The sequence below is a fragment of the Panthera onca genome, chromosome B3 (genome assembly GCF_046562875.1).
Source record: "Panthera onca isolate mPanOnc1 chromosome B3, mPanOnc1 haplotype 2, whole genome shotgun sequence".
In the NCBI taxonomy this organism is placed as follows: Eukaryota; Metazoa; Chordata; class Mammalia; order Carnivora; family Felidae; genus Panthera; species Panthera onca.
Window position 1 is genome coordinate 137,340,816 of NC_138344.1, and position 18,777 is coordinate 137,359,592.

Genomic DNA, 18,777 nt, shown 5'->3' on the forward strand with positions numbered 1-18,777 from the left:
ATGGGGCAGCAGAAAGTGCTCTGGCTTTGGCATGACACGGGCTGAGCGGGAAACCCCCCTCGACCCCTTCTGAGCCGTGCGACCTCGGGCTGTTCCCTCATTGGTAAGATGGGGCCGCCCCCCCCCACCTCACCGAGCCCCTCCCCAGCTCCCCCGCGTGCAACCTCGTGCCTTGGTCCAGACCCCCCATTCACAGGGACCAGAGGCAGCTCCAGCCACGCTCGGTGATGGAGGGACCACAGGTGGAACTGCCACCAGTTTGGAGCTGGAGAGCAAGCTCCGACAGAGGGATCGTAAGCAGCGGTCAGTGGCAGGCTGGAACACTCTAGAGGCAACAGAATGTGGCATCTGCCCGGACGGTCTTATTCAGTCTCAGAAATATCCTTGTCCACATTCAATTATTAGGCCAATGCGATGAAATCTGTACAGGGTTTCATAGAAGATGAGGACGCGATCGGTGCGTGTGAACCGGCTCCTTCCAAACCATTCACAAAGAAACTGCAGACCAGAGCGCCCGGGAAGGCTGGCCAGCCGACAGACAGGCAGGCCCTCGGCCCAGGCAGGGCAGGGGTCCGCAGTGAGGACCAGGATCACGGGCTGCCTCAAGAGAAAGGCCCGTGCGGACCACAGAGAGGTCACGCGTCAATGTGGGACTCTGAGGGTCACGGGAATATCCAGGGACCAGGGAGGGACCATCTGGGGACCGCAGCGGGAAGGCTGCTGGCCCACTGTGCTGGCCTGGCTAAGGACTGCCCCTCTCTGGACACAGCTGCCTCCTTATGGAATCAGAGGGGCCCCTTCCAGTCCAGCCATGCCATTTCTGCACCCGTGATGGAGGCGTCTTTAGTTTCTGGATCTCTGGGATGCCCGAGGGGGGGCGCTCCGTGAGGCCACTCTGATGGACTCTGCTTTGGCCACAGAACCGCTCTGACCTCGACCTCAGCTGCCGAAAGTCTCCCTGAAGTGCACGAACGGTCCCAGCCTGGTCCGTGTAAGGATGTCACAAGTCACCCCCGGCCCCCAGTTCTCCATGTGGAAGGGTCTTGGGACTGTCGGCAGAGAGATCAGGAGGTGGTCACAGCCAGACTGAGCCCCGATGTCCTCATTCCTGGTCCTTGACTCTCTTTATGCTAATTTCCTAAAACCGGGAGTCTGAGCTGGCAGTCAGAGGCATGTCATGTTGAGTCAGACTCTCCGGGGCTAAGTTCAGACCCCCGCCTCCACCTGTAGGGTGTATCACCACAGGCAAGTCTTAAACTCCTTAGTGCCTCAGTTTCCCCATATATTAAAGGGGATCGTGGCAGTGCCCGCCCCCCCTCCCGCCGCATAGGGTTATACAGCACTCGGCACATCGCAGGCTGGGTAAGTACAACCCCACTATGTCGGTTTTAAAGACGAACGCATCTCTCACAGATGCTTTCTTTACAAGTCGCGCTTTCAACCGCGGTCCTGACACCACCCGCTTCTTCGAACTTTGCCTGTTTCTCAAAAGAGGGAAGAGTCCAAATTTCCTTTTTGGTGCAAGAGAGAAAGGCTGTGCTCTACCTTTCCCCTGCTCTGCTGGGCCACGGGGGCTCCCAGCCAAAGCAGGTCGGGCTGCCTGGCGGCCAAGGACCCGGCCTCATCCCAGGGCACCCAGCCACTCCGAGGGCTGGGCTGGAGCAGGCGAGGTGTCTGCTCCTTGCTATAAACCACATCATAAGTGCAAACAGCCACTGTGCGAATGCTCATTTAAGAACAAAAGTCTTCAGTGATAAATCCCAAGCTTCTCTTTCACCGATTTCGGTGAGTCATGGCTTGATCATAATTGAGGGGCCACTGGCATCGGGGCGGGCAGAGAGCCTCCGCAGGGATGGGGTCGGCTCTGCCTCAGGAAAGGCTTCCTGAAACCCAGCTGGGCACAGACAAGTAGCCGTCGCGGTGGAACGGCGGCAGGGCCTTCCGGGCCTTGGCTCCCGAGTTTGCACTTTGTGACCCTTATCCCTTATCTTGTGGTAAAAGCCGGTACTTTCCGAGCATCGACTTTGGCAGGTGCTGTGCTAAGCACTTTTTGAGTTTTCGCCGGTTCGTCCCTGTCCGTGTATAAATGAGGTTAAAGTACTTCTCCCAAGGCCGCCCAGTTAGCAAGGAGAGCGAGCAGGATCTGGACCCAGGCAGTCTGACCCCAACATCCCCCTGCCCTCGGCCGCTGCGCACTCCAGCTCTTCCTGAGCCGAGGCGGACCGTCCTAAACAGGAAGTAGTTCTCTTTGTGCTAAGTTGATCACCGCAGTGGAACCTCGTCTACTACGAGGCTCAATGAGCCCTAAAGGGTAACTGCTTTCTTTCTACCCACACAAAAAATATGTTTGCATTTGGGCAAGCATCGGAAGGAAGAGAGAAAAACAGAACAACAACGCAGAGCGGAGGTGGGATCTGGGTAGCTTTTCTTTGAAAACAGTTTCCCTGATGGCACTGACGTGGAGCTAACCCGCTGAGCTAGTAAGTGAAGATAGGCGTGAGGGAGGATGTTGACCCTTGTTGGAAAAAAAACCTCTCTGTCCGTAAGTCAGACCTCCCGGGTGTGCACATGCGTGGGAGGAAGGCGACCGCGCTGTGGTCGGACGTTGTGTCTGGGTTGGAACCCGCCCCGCCCTCCCAGGATGGGCACCGTTGGCTTGGTCTCCCTAGAACCCCATCGTCTCTACGCGAAGAACCTTCCCTCTGACCTAACGCTCCCTGCTCTGGGCTCAAGCAGTCCACCCCGCATGCCACCACGGGGCAAGGGAATGGCAGACCGAAAGGCAAGCCACCTCTGGTCTTATTTACCCACAGACTCCTCGCGTGGTCCTGGGGATGTTGAGGGTAAGGGAAACCTCTCCAGACCTCGCTTTCCTCATCTGGAAGATGGGTACAAACACCCAACTTGTGTACTACACCCAGGGAACTTAGATCACCAAAGATCTAGAAGGCCCAGAGTAAACGTGGTTAAAGGTTAGCATGACTCTCTCCCCGTGCAGAGGAGCTCTGAGGTACACATGTCACCTGGACAGTCCCTGTCTTAGCCAAACCCCACTTACCGAGTAGAGTCTCCAGCGGGCCACCAGCTCGTCCTCGGTCCCCGCCTTCGCCGCGGGCTCCAGACCCTCCTCGGCCAGCCTCTGAAGGTCCTTCCTGAACTCTCCCAGCTCGGCCTCTAGCTGCCGCCTCTGCTGCTCACAGGCTCCCATGGACTTGAGCAGGCCCTGCAGCCGCTCCTCCTCCTCCTCCCAGAGGGCTCGCAGCTTGTCCAGAACTTTCTGCATCTCCTCCAGCTCCTCGGTGATCTTCTCCGCGCCCAGAGGAGAGGTGTTCTGGATGACGCCCACAGCCTGCTCCTCCAGCCTCCTCAAAGACTCCTTACCCCGGGGAAAATCGCCAGCGATGTCCTGGAGGGGGCGGGGGGGGGGGGGGGTGGACAGATGGGGATACGTACAAGGGGAAAAAGACATCACGTGCTGCATTTTCCAGAGCCCCTGGAATGTCATGCTAAACATGAACTCCTAGATGAGAGCCAGACGTGCCTTTCCAAGGGGTGGACTGTCTGCCTTAATCGCACTGACTTGCCACAGGAGGATGTAATTCCCTTCCTGTGACTTTTACGGCCACTTGATTAAGTCGAGGAGAAAATCTGGGTTGGGTGTTTCTGCCTTTAACCCTCTGTGACGTTTGTTGATCTTCCCTTGTAACAAAGACAGAGGCAGCCTCGGGCTGGGAGCCTTCAGCTGGAGGAAGTATGAAGCCAAATAGAACCTAACGACCCCGTTGGGTTTCGTTATATTTATTTGTAGGGTTATCTACGAATGCCGAGTGAGCAGAGGTTTTCCATTCACGACAATGACAGAACTTTTCCTTTCATACAAATATTCATTAGTCTTCCATTTAAAAAATTTATATAGGCACCTGCAAGTCTATTTTATTTGCAAGTGCCTTCAAAATATTTTCCTTTTTTGTCGCAGCGCAATTGCATGGAGTAAGATACATAGATCTTAAGCATTACTATTCAAAGAGTTTTGAGAAATATGCACACCCACGTAGTGCACATTGTTACCAAAATATAGAGCATTTCTAACATCCCAAAAGATTCTAGAACTCCATGTATCTGAAAGCATTGGCTATATTATCTTTTGAAATTGGCTTCTTTCCACGTCATGTTTTTTGGATTCTTCCATGCTGTCGTAGGTCTTAGCACTTCATTCTTCTTTGTTGTGAGTAGTATTCCTTTATATATAGATACAGACGTGGACATGTGATTTATATCTAATCTATATCTATATCTATATCATCGATATCTATCTCCCGTGCCACAATATGTGAATCCAACACTCTGCTGATTAAAATCTGAGGTGTTTTCAGTTTGGGACTATTACAAATAAAGTTCCGACGAACAGTCTTACATTAGTCACATAAGATTTTGGCGGGGGGGAATGTCGTTGTTCACTGGTTTTTAAACAAGAGTCAACTTACATACAAATATTAAATGGTACAGGTGCTGTAGATCTGTGGCAAAATTTATAGTCGTCCCCGAATTACTGCACATACTCTTAACAGTCCCTTTATGGAGGAAGTCAGAAGCTCATTCAAGGTCACAGCCATTCAAGAAGGCCGGAGTGGACCAAGCCTGTCTCCACTGCAGGCCTGATGCCTACACCAGGGCTCCTTACCCGCGGCACGACCGACACCTGCGGTCGGACAGGTCTGCTGGGGGGGCTGTCCTGCCCGTCACAAGGTGCATAATAGCATCGGATCTGGCCTCTACCCGCTACATGCCAAAAGCATTTCCGCCCTCCGTCGTAACGACCAAAAAGTGTCTCCAGACGTTGCCAAGTGTCCCCCATTTGAGACCCACTGGTCTAGACCACGCTGCTGTGACCTTGGGTTTCCAAGTGCCCCGCTGGCTCGGAGATTTCTGTAAAGCAGCCGAGGCCCCACACCTACTGCGCTAGATTCCACACGTCTCCTCGTGTGCGCTCTGCGTGCCGTGGCTCTTGTATCCCCCGGGGCCCCCAGCACATCCCAGTAAATAAACAACACAGAAGCCCAGTAGCTGAGCATTTCCTCAGGGGACCCCTCTGGTAGAGAAGCGGTCAAGTTTACCTGCAGCGCGCAGAGACGGCCCTCGGTGGTCAGTTTGCAGTTCCGCCCCAGGCAGCTGCTCACCTTCTCCACCACCGCCTTCAGCCACAGCTGGAACTCGTCCACGCCTGCCTGGAAATGCTCGTGCTCCCGGGTCACCTGCTCCAGTAGGTCCACTCTGTCCTGTGGGAGGGGAGGACGGTCACCACCTATGCAGGTCCCCAGCCCAGGCTGCCCTTGGCCTTCAAGGCCTACGTGTGTGCATGTGTGCGTGTGTGTGCGTATGCATGTGTTTAGGGGGTGTGAGATACAGTCGACCGTCTGCCCTTTTGCCGAAGATAAAGACATCCCGGTGGCTCTTCTCCACCTTATTAGCCGTAACCCAAGAGACTCTTGGTCAGAGCATGTCCACACTGGGCCCGCCAACTCCACAGCTGGCTTTCTTTCCTGCCGTGTCCGGGGAATGGGACTCAAGACACGGGTATTTAGGGGCACCTGGGTGGCTCAGTTGGTTAAGCGTCCAACTCTTGATATCGGTTCACGTCATGACCTCACGGTTTGTGAGATCGAGCCCCGCATCGGGCTCTGCACTGACAGCATAGGATTCTCTCTCTCTCTCTCTCTGCCCCACCCCTTGCTTGCATACACACTCTCTCTCTCTCTCAAAATAAATAAACATTAAAAAATGACAGGAACAGGGGCAGCTGGGGGCTCGGTCGGTTAAGCATCCAACTTTGGCTCAGGTCATATATCATGGTTTGTGAGTTCGAGCTCCGTGCTGACAGCTCAGAGCCTAGAGCCTGCTTCAGATTCTGTCTGTCTGTCTGTGTCTCTCTCTCCCTGCCCCTCCCCCGCTCACATTCTGTCCCTCTCAACTATAAACGAACATGACAGGAACATTTAACAACTCCTGCTGCACAACGCTGTCATTGGAGCACTCACCAAGGTGCCGGGAGCACCCAAGGAACTTTCCATACATTGTCATCTCACTGCGCTCTCCCGACCACCCAATCAGGTGGCACCATTATTATCCCCGTCTGACACATGGGGAAATGGAGGCACAGAGCGGCGCCTCAGAAAGCACTTGCCCAAGCTCACCTGGGTAGGGAAGGACCAAATTCAAACCCAGAAGGCCAGACTGGGCCAACGGCATCCGTGCCCCAAGCCGGCGGTGCGTGCAGCGCATGCAAATACACAGGAGGCCGTCCCCCCTTCCTCACGGGTCCGGCGTTGCTGGCGGCATGGGCTGGAGTCACCTCGGTTTTCAGACAACCCTACTCTAGTCCTCGCCACACAGGGGCAAGATGGCGTCCCGAGCGGGGCTGTCATCTGAGAAATAAATGCCCCTTCTATCAGACCTGTGTGCCCAGGAACCGTTTCTCAAACACGCCCCTGATCGCAACACCATTTCTCTCAAGCCCTCCATGGCTCCCCGCTGCCCGCAGGCCCGGATCCAAGTGCTGCAGCATTCTGGTCAAGGGCAGGACCCCGCGATGTGGCTGTGGCCTTGCAGTCAACACCCTGGGTTTGGAGGGTTTGCCCGTGACTTGAACCCTGGCCTGCTACGTGCCCGCGTCTCTCTGTGCGTGTGGTTAATAACAACCCCACCTCACTATGGCGCAGTGGAGTCAAATGAGTCAGAACTCACGTGACCCCGGAACCGCACTGGGCAGCTCGTAAGCACCTGTGAGCCATTGATTGCTGTCACCTGGGCTCTTGTCGCACCCAACCGAGCGGGAGTGGGTGCAGTTCTGCCCGGCCACGCTGACCTCCGGGCCCCACAGCCTCTCTGACTTGGCCCGCTGCCCCAGGCTGACTTAGCAGCCTTCCCTTTGTCCTGTGGTTCCCTTCTGGCATTGTCCATGCCTCCCCATCCGCTGGGAGAGACAAGAGCTCCCTACACACCAGGCGGCCCCTTGCTGACTTCCCCCCCAGGCTCTGTGAATGAGTGCTTCCCAAATGGCAGGAAGATTCAACACTGAGTGTGGCCGCTGGAGGGAAGTTTTCAAGGAGGGTCAAGAAGAGGGAAAGGGAGGACCTCCATTTACCAAGCACCTGCCAACGTGCCGGGAGCGTGACAAGCTATCTTACACTTAATCGTCACCACGATGCCAAGCCCTCCCGCTACACAGATGTCCAAGCTGAGGCTGGGAGGTCACGTAGCTCTTGAAGGGCCTTCTGGACAAGAGTTAAATGGCAGGTGCCCAACTCCGAAACCACTGCTCTAATCCAGGGGTTGGCTGGCGATGGAGAGTAGACGTTTTCGACTTTAGCCACCATGTGGCTTCTGTTGCAGCCGGTGATGCGTTCCTTCCGTTGTGCCACAGGCTGCCACAGACAACCACGTAGAACAGGCCTGTGTTCCAGTGAAACTGAAATATGGGCACTGAAATGTGAATTTCATAGCATTTTTCCATGTCCTGGAAGATTCTGCATTTTCTTTCCTGCCATTTAAGCGGGCAGAAACCATTTCTGGCTCCCAGGCCACACAAAATCAGGAGATGGGCTCGATTTGGCCCACGGGCCCTCAGTAGCTGGCCTCCGCTCTCAGCCGGGGAGCAGGCTGTGTCCAGGAGTTCGCTGGCCCTCTACTACAAAACCTGGTCAAAAGTGCTCCAAAGGGAAGCACGGACAGACACACGGGTTCAGAAAACTTCCCCGATCTTCGTACATGCCTCCCTGCCCTTTGAGAAAGTCCTCACCAAACCTGAAAACACGGATTAATTCATTTAAATTTGCAACAGCCATGGCAGGGAGGAGAAGACACCCCCGCTTTGGAGATGGGGAAACCGAGGCACGGGACCGAGTCCTTCAGCGCGGAGCTGGGAACCTCCCACTCAGGGGAGCGTGGCCCGGAGAGCAGCGACAGCAGTGCCCCGCGGGGTCCGAATTCCAAACGCGGACCAAGAGACAGAGGCCACCGCCACCTCCTTCGCGACTCCCGCGCCGGCCCCCCCTTCCCGCGGGGCTGTCTGCGTCCGTCCAAACCCTCCCAGAGCCTCCGCCGTCCCCGGGAAAGCCTCATTTATGAAACGAAGTGGGTCAGGAATAACAAGCAGAGAATAAGCGCCGGGGCCCCTGGTCGACGCTGCCGGTGATAGATGTCGTCGCGCAGCAAAGGCTCCCCCGGAACGCGCTGGCCGGCGGCCCCGTGTGTGAGCGATGAGGTGCCAGCACTCGGGAAGCCCAGAGTAAATAAAAGCCTCCGTGATCGTGAGCAGGCCCTCGGAGAGCAGCGTGGCCCGGCAGGGCAGGCGTCCAGACGAGCGAGCCCCGTGCCAGGCGTAGCGATCACAGCGCACAATTCAGCCGCTGCCGGCCGGCCATGTCGCAGAATGACAGGGGTGACGGATGGCGGCGGGAGGGGGGGGGGGGGGCCCTCCACCTGCCCTCATCAGACCAAACAACGAAACCATCTGCGGCGGGCAGGGTTGTCGGGAACGTCCAAACCCCACCAATTAACAAGGGCGGCGAGGACTGATGTCTCCGCAAGCCTGCGCCGGCCGGTTTGATTCATGGCCCAGGTGCCAGACGCACCCGCCTCCTTTGAGAGGCGCCCAGGGGAGGCAGGGAGGGGGAGGAGGCGGCTGCTGTGTGCCTGGCCCTTCAGAAAACGTACCTGGTGCATTAAAAACACTCATAGTACACCAACAGGACCCCACTGGCGGCCAGCCTGCTCTATTCTTGACTCTCAGTGCCTGGGGTTGACACAGCCCTATGGTCCCCCCCACTCCCGGGCTTGGCCCGCTGATCTAGTCCTCGGATCTCCCTGCCGCGGGTGGTCACAGAGGCCACGGGTCCGGAGGTGGCCCCCACGGCGCTCCTGGGCTCCCGTGCCCCTCCACACCAGAGGCTTTGCTAGTTAACATATCGGAAGCCAAAAGTGGATTCTCAGAGGTGAACACAATGGCCCGTTGACTAGCTTGAGAAATGTTGAAACGGGCTCTCTCGTTGGTGAAAGTCAAGGTATTAATACACACAAGGTCTGCAACGGACTGAGCTGTGTCCCCTAAATCCATAGGGTCAAGTCCTAACCCCTAATGTGATGGTATTTGGAGGTGGGGCCTTTGAGAGGTGACCGGGATCACGAGAGGTCATGAGGGTGGGGTCCCCATGAGGGGGTCAGTGCCCTAATAGGGAGAGACAGAAGAGAGCCTACTGTCCCCTGTCTCCCTCTTTCCGCCATGAGAGCAAGAAGGCAGCCATCTAGGGGTGCCTGGGGGGCTCAGTCGGTTAGGGGTCCGACTTCAGCTCAGATCGTGGTCTCACAGTTTGTGAGTTCGAGCCCTGCGTCGGGCTCTGTGCTGACAGCTCGGAGCCCGGAGCCTGCTTCGGATTCTGTCACCAGGAATCAACTCTGCCAGTACCTTGTAGACTTCCCAGCCTACAAAACTGTGAGAAATAAATTTCTGTTGTTTAAGCCCCCCAGTCTATGGTGTTTGGTTACGGCAGACTGAGCGGACTAAGGCAACACCACAGAGAGCCACCCTGAGATAGGCCTGGATGCCTGGGGATTCTTACATGGCCCCAGTCCTGTCCCTGGGCTGGGGGATTTCAGCTGCCTGCTTCGGGATGGCCATCTTATCTGCCTTGAGAGAGCCTTTCGCGCAAGGTGAGGCCTTCATCAAATGTCCGAGGCAGGTGACTAGGAGGCATCTGGGCCACGGAGAATCTTCGGGGGCCCCAGAGGACATGCAGAGTTCCCTACCCTGCTTAGGATGGAGTTCGAGCATTCTCTTGTGGTCTAGGGCTGGCAGGAGGGGCTGTGACCAGGGGCTTGGGGTCTGGGGCTCTACCCCACTTTACTAATGAGGACCGTGGGGTTGGCAGTTAAATCTCGTTAAGGACAACGCCAAAGTTAGATTTTCTCAGTAGCTCCTCAGTCTTCTGAAGGTCAAGTTCCCTTCTAGAATCTGAAGGAAGCTGTGGCTCTTCTCCCCAGCAAAATGCACTCACGGTGTCCTTACACTCTGGATCCCCCGCTCTCCTGCCCTGCGAGCTGGTCGCTGCCTCCTAGAAACCTCTGGAAGCAATGTGCTCCCGCCTCCAGGGTCTCCACACTGCCCACTCACTGCTGCCTTCCACTGTCTCAGCCAGACCCACAGCAGCTCGGGCCGTCCGGGCTCCTCCCTGACGGGCACAGGGGACAGGACCTGAGGAACCACTGAGGGAAGACCCCACCTTGCGAGTTGCCTAGAACTTCTGGGTCTCTCTCGCGGGACAATGGCATCTGCCACTTACATGGGTTTTTTTTTAGGTCCGCAAAATGGGCCCAGTTCGAAACCTTCGCTCTCCACCACACGAGAAGGCTGGGGGGACCAAACGAGGTCAAAGACAGGAAGAGACTTGGAAAGGACAGCAGTCGTCAACAAGAACTGTGAGGTCTATGATTTTTTGGACGCAGCGAGGGGAGGGTCCCCTAGCAGCGATTGTGAGAATCTCTGAGGTGATCGTTTGCACACGTGGGCCAGGACTGGTGCTCACCCGGTGCCCCTGGCACGCCCCCTCCACACACACGTGTACACATGTATACACACACACACACACACACACACGGGCCAAACTACTTTCCATTTCCCGTCCTCCGCACGTTGCGCGGAAGGCTCTCTGCTGATTGACAGGTGCACCTGTTTCCTGTGAAGTCGCAATGAGGCCACGGGGGCAGACACCTTCTCTGCCCGGCCCCAGGGGCCGACCTGGAGAAAGAATCGCTGTTAAGCCTGCCCTTGCCACTCGGGACTTGGTGAGGGCCAGCTGGCTGCGTATGTGAGAGCCAAAGTCCACACCCGCCTTGCCTGTCCATTCTGGCCCCTGCACAGCTGCCCCAGAACCTTCCGCCGCTTCCCTGGGGGGGGGGGGGGTTGGGGGGGCTCGGGACTCGTGAGCCTCCAAGCTGAAGGGCGGGGCTCTCATTCATTCAATAAACAGCTTTGAGCACCTGCTCAAAGCTCCATTGTTGTTGCTATTGGTTCTCACTGCTGTCGGGGGCGAGGTGTCCTTTATGTGGGGAAACGAGGTGCCAGTTTTCAAAGAACTCCCTTGTGAACTGCCAGCAGGTAGGGCGAGCTGCCCTGAGGCCACACAGCTGGAAAGCTGGCAGAGCCTGGCTTGAACCCAGGCCCCTTCCCAAGCATTCAAGGACCAGAGTCCTGTTCTTGCTAGTGCATTCTCAGATCTCTGTCCATTACAGGTCTGTTGCCCTTAAACTGTAATCACGAAGGAGCCAGCAACACGGCAGACTAGAAAGCCTGGGCACCCTTCCACGATAGACAGCCGAAACGGCTGCATAAAATTTAACAAGCGTTGTTTACATGCACACACCGAGGTAAGTGACATCACGTGGACGACACGCAGAGATGTTACAGGTTGCTAAACTCACTTGTGTGCTTGAGGTTTTCCTGGGTTGAAGGCTCCGGTTGGAGGAGGAAGTAAGGCTTTGGGCCCAGAAGCAAAAAGGCAGGACCCTCAAGGGGCTGCGTCCCCCACCGTCAAAGGATGAACTAGAAAAATCTCCCCCTATGCACAATCCAGGAAAGAAGTTCGGGTTTCAGCGCGGGCTCTGGGGCAAAACCCGAAACAAAACAAACGAAAGACTGATCGCCTTTCAGCGTGTGGAGCCAGGGGCCTCTCGCGTAATTTTGGCTTGGGGTTCAAGTTCAGATGCAGGAATCCCCAAGTCAAGAACGCACTGATGTAAGCATAGGAACCATGAAGGTGAATTCCCAGGGGAGCCTGGCTGAGGGAAACGCCAGCCACTCTGAGCGTCAGGCCCCAGCCACGGGGGTCTGCAGATAAGGTCCTGCTTAGCACGAGCTCACAGCCCAGAACCGCAAAGGCCCTAAGGCTCCACCACGACAGGAGACCCGATAAATTGCAGCGTCAGGCTCTGAAAGTTCAGCTACTTGAACAATCTGATGAAGACCGTAAAATACGTACACTCGGAATGATTACAGATACAACCCGTACCCGGAAGGCGGGCAAATTTTACACGATGCGAAACAGAACAGTGAGTGTCATAAAAACCCAATGAGAATTCCTTTGCAAGATACTAATAATTGAACTTGATAACTCAGAGGACCGGTTAAAAATCAAGGATATAATGGGGTGTGGGGATGGGGACAAAGAACGGGCAGAAGGACGGGGGGAAGGGCAAAAGAGAGCAGCGGAGGAAGGGCGGGGAGAGGAGAAGAGAAGCCGGGCAAAGGTGAGCATCACAGTCCGTCAGTCAGGCGGTCAGTGCCCGCGTGTTAAGCACCGACACGTGTACTCAGCGCTGAGCGGCTGTGGGTGGGCGGACGACAGATAACAGGCTGACGGGTGGGTGAAGGAGGAGGGGTCGGTGGTGGAGCGGGTGAAAGGTGTGTGGTAGTTAGGGGGTGGGTGACGGGTGGGTAGCGAGCAGGTGACGGGGAGACAGGGGACGGGCAGTGGACAGCAGACAGACACACGGGTGAACGGGTTGACGAGCAGGTGGATGAGCGTGTAGACGGCCGGGTGGGTGGTTACGTGGCTGTGCAGATGCACGAGAGGTTGGTGAGGCTGGTGGGAGAGAGCCGGAGGCGCGAGGAGGCGGACGGGAGCGTGGGCACAGAGAGACGGTTGGGCAGGTAAGTGGGTGGGTGTGGCTGGATGGTGAATGGCAGATAGGGTAGTTCAGTGGGGGTAGCTGGTGGGGGGGCAGGACGGTGGGTAGACGGAGGTGGTGGCTGGGTGGGTGAGTGGGTGTTGGGTGGTTGCTCAGCAGGTGGTGAGTAGATGGAGGGATAGGTGTATGGGGAGCGAATGGGTGGCTGTACAGGTAGACAGCGGTGGATAATGGCTGCACGGGGAGACAGAGGTGGCTAATGGATGCACAGGGAGACAGGTGAATATGGCTACATGGGTAGACAGTGGTGCATAATGGCTGCACGGGGAGACAGAGGTGGCTAATGGATGCACAGGGAGACAGGTGAATATGGCTACATGGGTAGACAGTGGTGGATAATGGCTGCACGGGGAGACAGAGGCGGATAATGGACGCACAGGTGAAGACAGAGCCCCCCACGCCTCACCTGGGCTTTGGCCTTCACCGCGGCGTACTCGGCCTTCATCCTCTTCTGGGCATCTTCGTCCACACTGGGGTCCCCGATCCTGTTGAACAGGGAGGCCGCCTCCTCCAGCAGCCGGTCGAGGAGCACGGCCTGGTTGCCCACGTTGTGCAGCAGGACCTGGGCGTGGCTCAGCTGCCACTGCTTCTCCTTCAGGCCCAGCTGCAGCTCCACGGGCAGCTCCAGGACCACCATCATCTTCTGGAACCAGCGGTAGAACTCATCTCGAGCCAGCAGGTACTCGCTCCAGTGCAGCCACACCCACTCGATGCGGCTGTGGACAGAGAGCGGGGGGCCGTGAATGACCCGCCCACCTGGCCCCAGGGCCGGGCAGCCACCCCCTCCCCAGTACTCGTGGGGGGGTGGGGGGGGGGCCTGTGGGCAGGAGCGCAATGAAATGACACTCTCTCTGGGCCTCAGGGTCACCTGGGCAGCTTGACGACCCTCCAGGTTCGGGGCCCTACCTCAGTGTGGTGGGAGTGTGTCTAATAATCGACACAGTGCAATAGTGTCTGGGGGGCTTGTGGCTGTTCGGTGGGGCAGAAGGCTGGGGGGCCTACGTGTGGGTTCCAGAGGCGCCATGAGCTTGCTGCATAACCCTGCCTCCTCGCCTGCCTCGGTTTCCCCGTCCGTAACACGGAGACGGCCCCATCTCTCCAGCCCACATCAAACGACTTTGCAATTCCAAGTGAGAGGGTTTGAAAAGCAGAAAGCACAGTGCAAAGTCGCCCCAGCCACTCAACCTTCTGGCTTCAGAGCGATGGAGGGGGTCCTGGCAGCTCCTGGTCCCTGAGGGCCCTACTGTGCCTTGCTCTTGACATTTGCTTCTCCTCTTGTGTCTTCCTGCAGCCTTCATCGAACGCTTGATTATACCCGTTGTCCAGATGAGGAGCCTGGGGCTCAGAGAGCTCAAGGAACTTTCCCAAGGCCACACAGCAAGCAGGCAGCAATCTCAGGTCTGCCTAACCGCCCATCCCTCCCTGGCTCTCAGGGGCAGCACAGGATCTAGGCTACGTCGCCAGCCAGGCAACAGGGCCACTCCGCCATTCTGCTGGGGGACGAACACGTGGCGAGTCTACTAAGACTTTAGTGTTGGCAAAACCCGATGGACTCCCACTGCCATTATCATCATTAAGCTCGATTATAATTCGAAAGAGGCAGGCAGGGCTGGCGCACATCCCAAGAGAACATCCTGTTCCCAGCAATCCCAGGACCGGAGAAATGTCCCCGGGGTAGAGGCCCCAGGACAGCGCGGTGCTGGATGAGGAGGGTCAACAGAGGCTGCGAAGGCCCGGCGGGGTCCCCAGCCGCCTTACCTGTGACAGTGGGTCATGTAGGTGACCGTCTCCTCCCACTGGGCTTTGATGTCCTTCAGCTGGGCCAGGATCTCGGGCTTCTGGCCGTCACGGCAACACGCCAGGAGGCCCTCCGCCGCCCGCAGCACGACGTCCACCTTCACGCGCCCCTCCGGCTCCAGCTGGCATATTTTCTGTCGTGGACACAAAAGCCGGTTTCCAGGGGTTAGACAAAGCCACGAGCAGGCAGAGGCTTGGCGTTAACGGTGGCGTGATGGAAAGAGCTGGGACTCTGAGGCCAGAGGGGCTGGGGTTCAAATGGTGGCCCTTACAGCTTTCTCCTGTGACCGTGGGTGGCCAGCTAAAGGCCCTGAGGTCGGAAGCAAGGCACTGACGAGGGGAGCACAGAACCGTGGAGCCGTCTGCTGGCGTAAGTCCCTTCCCTTTCCCACTGGGCTGCTTCGGGCTGTGCGAACTCACACACGTCTCACCATCTCCCTGGCCTCGGTTTTCTCGTTTGTAAAATGGGGTTATTCATAGTACCGAGCTCCCAGATTTTTTTCAGTATTAAGTGAGAAAATGCAACGTAGGGGCGCCTGGGTGGCTCAGTCGGTGAGGCGGCCGACTTTGGCCCAGGTCGTGATCTCGCTGGGTTTGTGAGTTCAAGCCCCGCGTCGGGCTCTGGGCTGACGGCTCAGAGCCTGGAGCCTGCTTCAGATTCTGTCTCTCCCTCTCTCTCTCTCTCTGCCCCTCCCCTGCTTGTGCTCTCTCTTTCTCTCTCAATAATAAATAAATAAATGTAAACATTTTTAAAAAAATAAATAAATGAGAAAATGCAAGGTGCACGTCGCGGTGTGTGGGGCTGTGAGAATCTGCCTCTCACGTCTACCGCAGGGAGTGGGCTTGACCCAGGGCCCCAGCCGAGGCTCCGGAATTCTCTCTGAATTTGCAGTTCGCTCCGAGGCCTTGCTCCCTCAGCTGCTCCCACCAGTGACCAAGCAGGAAGAGGAAGGCAGGCCTGTTCCCCTGTGGCATCGGGCTCCTCTGATGGGTGACTGGTCCAGGAGGCCCCACGGCCTTGCCAGACTCCCACAGAGCCACACCGCGCTCCCACACACTCCCTGGTCTCCTGGATTGGGGGTCAGACCTGCGTCGGGCTGACCTTGCCCCTCCCAGCCTTCCTGGGCTCCCAACCTGTTCTCTCATGGAAGTTTCCCTATCAAACATCTCGTGCGTTTAGTCTCATCTTGGCCTTGGGCTGTGGGAGGACCAACACGAATATACAACGTCTAGCAAGTAGCATATTTCTGATTAACATCAGCTCTTGTCCTTACTACCTGCCGTTATTTAGTTCTTTGGCAACTCAAGCGTGGTCTCTGTAGGAAAAGTACAATTGGATTCCAACTCCAGAGCCATTCCCTCCTACCTGCTTGACCTTTGTCACAGTACTTCGATTCACGAGGCCTATGAAATGGGGGAAGAGGACAGTTACACCACCCAGAGCTCCAGGAACGTTCCGCGAAGCCGAGAGAGCCCTGGGCACACCGCCTGGCCCAACACTAATAGTGTTCACTCTCATGAAGTTCAAGCTCTATTCCCCAGCCTGTCTCCCTGGGAGGCTGGCAGCCAGCCTTCCCTGAATGAAGTCCCAGTGGGCCGGCCGTCTCTGACCCCTCTCTGTGGATGGCGCAGGGGTGGGGGAGGGGGGAGCGAAATGCTGCTTCATTGATAGCTGTGTGACCCCAGGCAGGTTGCCTGATCACTCTGGGCCTCCCTCTCTTACCCTGAGATTGTGATAACAATGCCTGCTTTGTCTACCCCATAGGGTTCTAACATTAATTTTTGAAAATACAGTTAGTTAAAACATCGATGTGTCAGTATACTTCGTAAACGGGGGGGTGTAAAAGGTGTAGATCCTTTTCTGAGACGTGCAAGTGAGCAAGGGTGTCAATCCTTTCCGTTGCTTCACGTGAAGACTGGTTAGCAATGACCGCGACGATGATGTAGAGAGGGACGTCCCCTCCTACCTGTGTTATCAGAGTGAAATTAAACAAGCTCCTTCCACACAGGCTCTCTGCGGTCTATGAGCGTGTGTTTCGGGGTGGGGGGCAGATGAGAGTGGAGAGCGGGGAGATACCCCAAGAAGGGGAAAGCCGTTTTGTTTGTTGTTTGAGCCCGGCCGAGCGGAGGGATGTGGCAGGACCCCGCAGGGTCACGGCTGCGACGAGAATCCGACCGAGACCCCAAGTGCCGCTCAGCAGCAGGCAGCGATGTAGAAGACAAAGGTACTATGGCAATTAGTGTGGACCAAAGGTCCGAGGGCCACTGCGGGATGTTCTGGGCTGAGCGAGATTACCCACCCCCCGCGTGGAACATTTCACACCACTCAGGAGCGGGAGCCCCACAGGGCGGCTGGGGAGGAATTTCTTGCCATCCCGTGACATTCAGTTTCATTAAGGACCCGATATTTCTGACACCCAGCGCTGAGGAACAGACTGCAGACCCACCCTCCAAGCTAGGAAGACGCACGCCGCGGAAATCGCAGTTAACGGACGAGGGCGCTGGGAACCCACAGAAACCTTGAGCTTTGCAGGGCTGTTCTCTGCAGCAGCCAGAGAGGCCTCCTTTCCGCCTGCTGTGCAGAGGAGGCTCAGTCAGAATCCAGAATCGAGGGAGCCAACGGCTTTGGAGAAGAAGCTGAATTCGTTCTCTCCGCCACACCCAGAGGGAGCCAGCTGGGCCTGGAAAGTCCCCATGAGGACAACGGCCCCTTTCCCAAAGCCTCGTTTCCTGATTGTGTGACCTCCTCTAGGCCTCTGGACTCTCGCTCTCCTGACTCCTGCTCGGAGACGGGCAGGCCGGACGGGGGAGACACGGCAGACGCCCCACTCCCTGCCCTTCGCAGGGGAGTGAGTCTGCTGCTTTCCTGCCAGAGACAGAAAAGCCGGCCAGCCCCAAAGGCAGGCAGAACACCAAGCCCTACCTGGCCCAAAGCAGAAACGTCTGCCCCCAAACTGAAATATCAACCAATGGGATGTTTGCTGGAGGCTGGGGGGCCAGGAGGCCAGAGGCCGTGGCTACGCTGGCAAATCCAGCTTTCCAGAAGTAGTTTCCACCTTTCTTCGGCTGGTGTGAGGTTCTTTTAGAGCTGATCACCAGCAGGATCCAGGAGTGCTTGGCAGGAGGGACGAGCCAGCTGGGACAGAGTACAAAACTATTCTGATTGGAAGGAGCCAATGAGGGCAACAGTCAGGTGGGGGGTGGATGGAGGGAAAACTTTGGGGAGAGAAGAAAAGATCAGGAAAGCTGGAGGGAGGGGGTTAGTCAGGGCTTTCCATCAGTGCAGCCAAGACCAGGTAGGCACTGCGCTGGGTACTGTGCTTGGTACTGGGTGGGGTACTGAGCTGAGCACTGCACTGGGTACTGTGTGCAGTGCTGTGCTGGGTACTGAGTTGGGCACTGCTGGGTACTATGCTTGGTAGTGGGTGGGTACTGAGCTGAGCACTGCACTGGGTACTGTGTGCAGTACTGTGCTGGGTACCGAGTTGGGCACTGTGCTGGGTACTATGCTTGGTAGTGGGTGGGGTACTGAGCTGAGCACTGCACTGGGTACTATGTGCAGTACAGTGCTGGGTACTGAGTTGGGCACTGTGCTGGGTACTATGCTTGGTAGTGGGCGGGGTACTGAGCTGAGCACTGCACTGGGTACTATGTGCAGTACTGTGCTGGGTACCAGGTGGGCACTGTGCTGGGTACTATGCTTGGTACTGGGTGGGTACTGAGCTGAGCACTGCACTTGGTACTATGTGCAGTACTGTGCTGGGTACCTAGTTGGGCACTGCTGGGTACTATGCTTGGTCCTGGGTGGGGTACTGAGCTGAGCACTGCACTGGGTACTATATGCAGTACTGTGCTGGGTACCGGGTTGGGCACTGTGCTGGGTACTATGCTTGGTAGTGGGTGGGGTACTGAGCTGAGCTGGGTACTATGCTAGATACTATTCTGGGTACTATGCTGGGTACTATGCTGGGTACTGTGTCGGGCACCGGGGTCCAGGAGGAACCTAGTGCTTGCAGGCCGTGCTGGGGTCTGCAGAGAAGAGCACAAATGACTAACAGAGCCACCGACGCCACGGGGTAGCTACTGGAGCTCCAGTGAGGGATGTGGGGAAATCTAAGGCTTGGTGGGCAGTAGGTGGCGTCGGCACCGAGCCTCGGTGACACGCAAGCCTTCGAGATGGGGCGTGAGCAACGGCTGTGTCCGGAGGCCACGTCCTAGGAAAGGCAGCCCGTCTCTGGCCAC

General features: G+C 56.8%; 1 protein-coding gene across 7 annotated transcripts in view; it reads right to left on the minus strand.

Moving 5' to 3' along the window:
* The window catches only part of SYNE3 (spectrin repeat containing nuclear envelope family member 3), a 105,192-nt gene that overhangs the window by 47,473 nt on the left and 38,942 nt on the right, over positions 1-18,777 (minus strand). For all 7 annotated transcript variants that reach the window (XM_060620682.3, XM_060620681.3, XM_078447873.2 and 4 more), the window contains exons 3-6: positions 14,497-14,669; positions 13,145-13,454; positions 5,115-5,276; positions 3,059-3,406 (exon numbers count right to left, since the gene is read on the minus strand). In XM_060620682.3, coding sequence (XP_060476665.3) covers positions 3,059-3,406; positions 5,115-5,276; positions 13,145-13,454; positions 14,497-14,669 — 993 coding nt within the window. The remainder of the gene's footprint in view (positions 1-3,058; positions 3,407-5,114; positions 5,277-13,144; positions 13,455-14,496; positions 14,670-18,777) is intronic.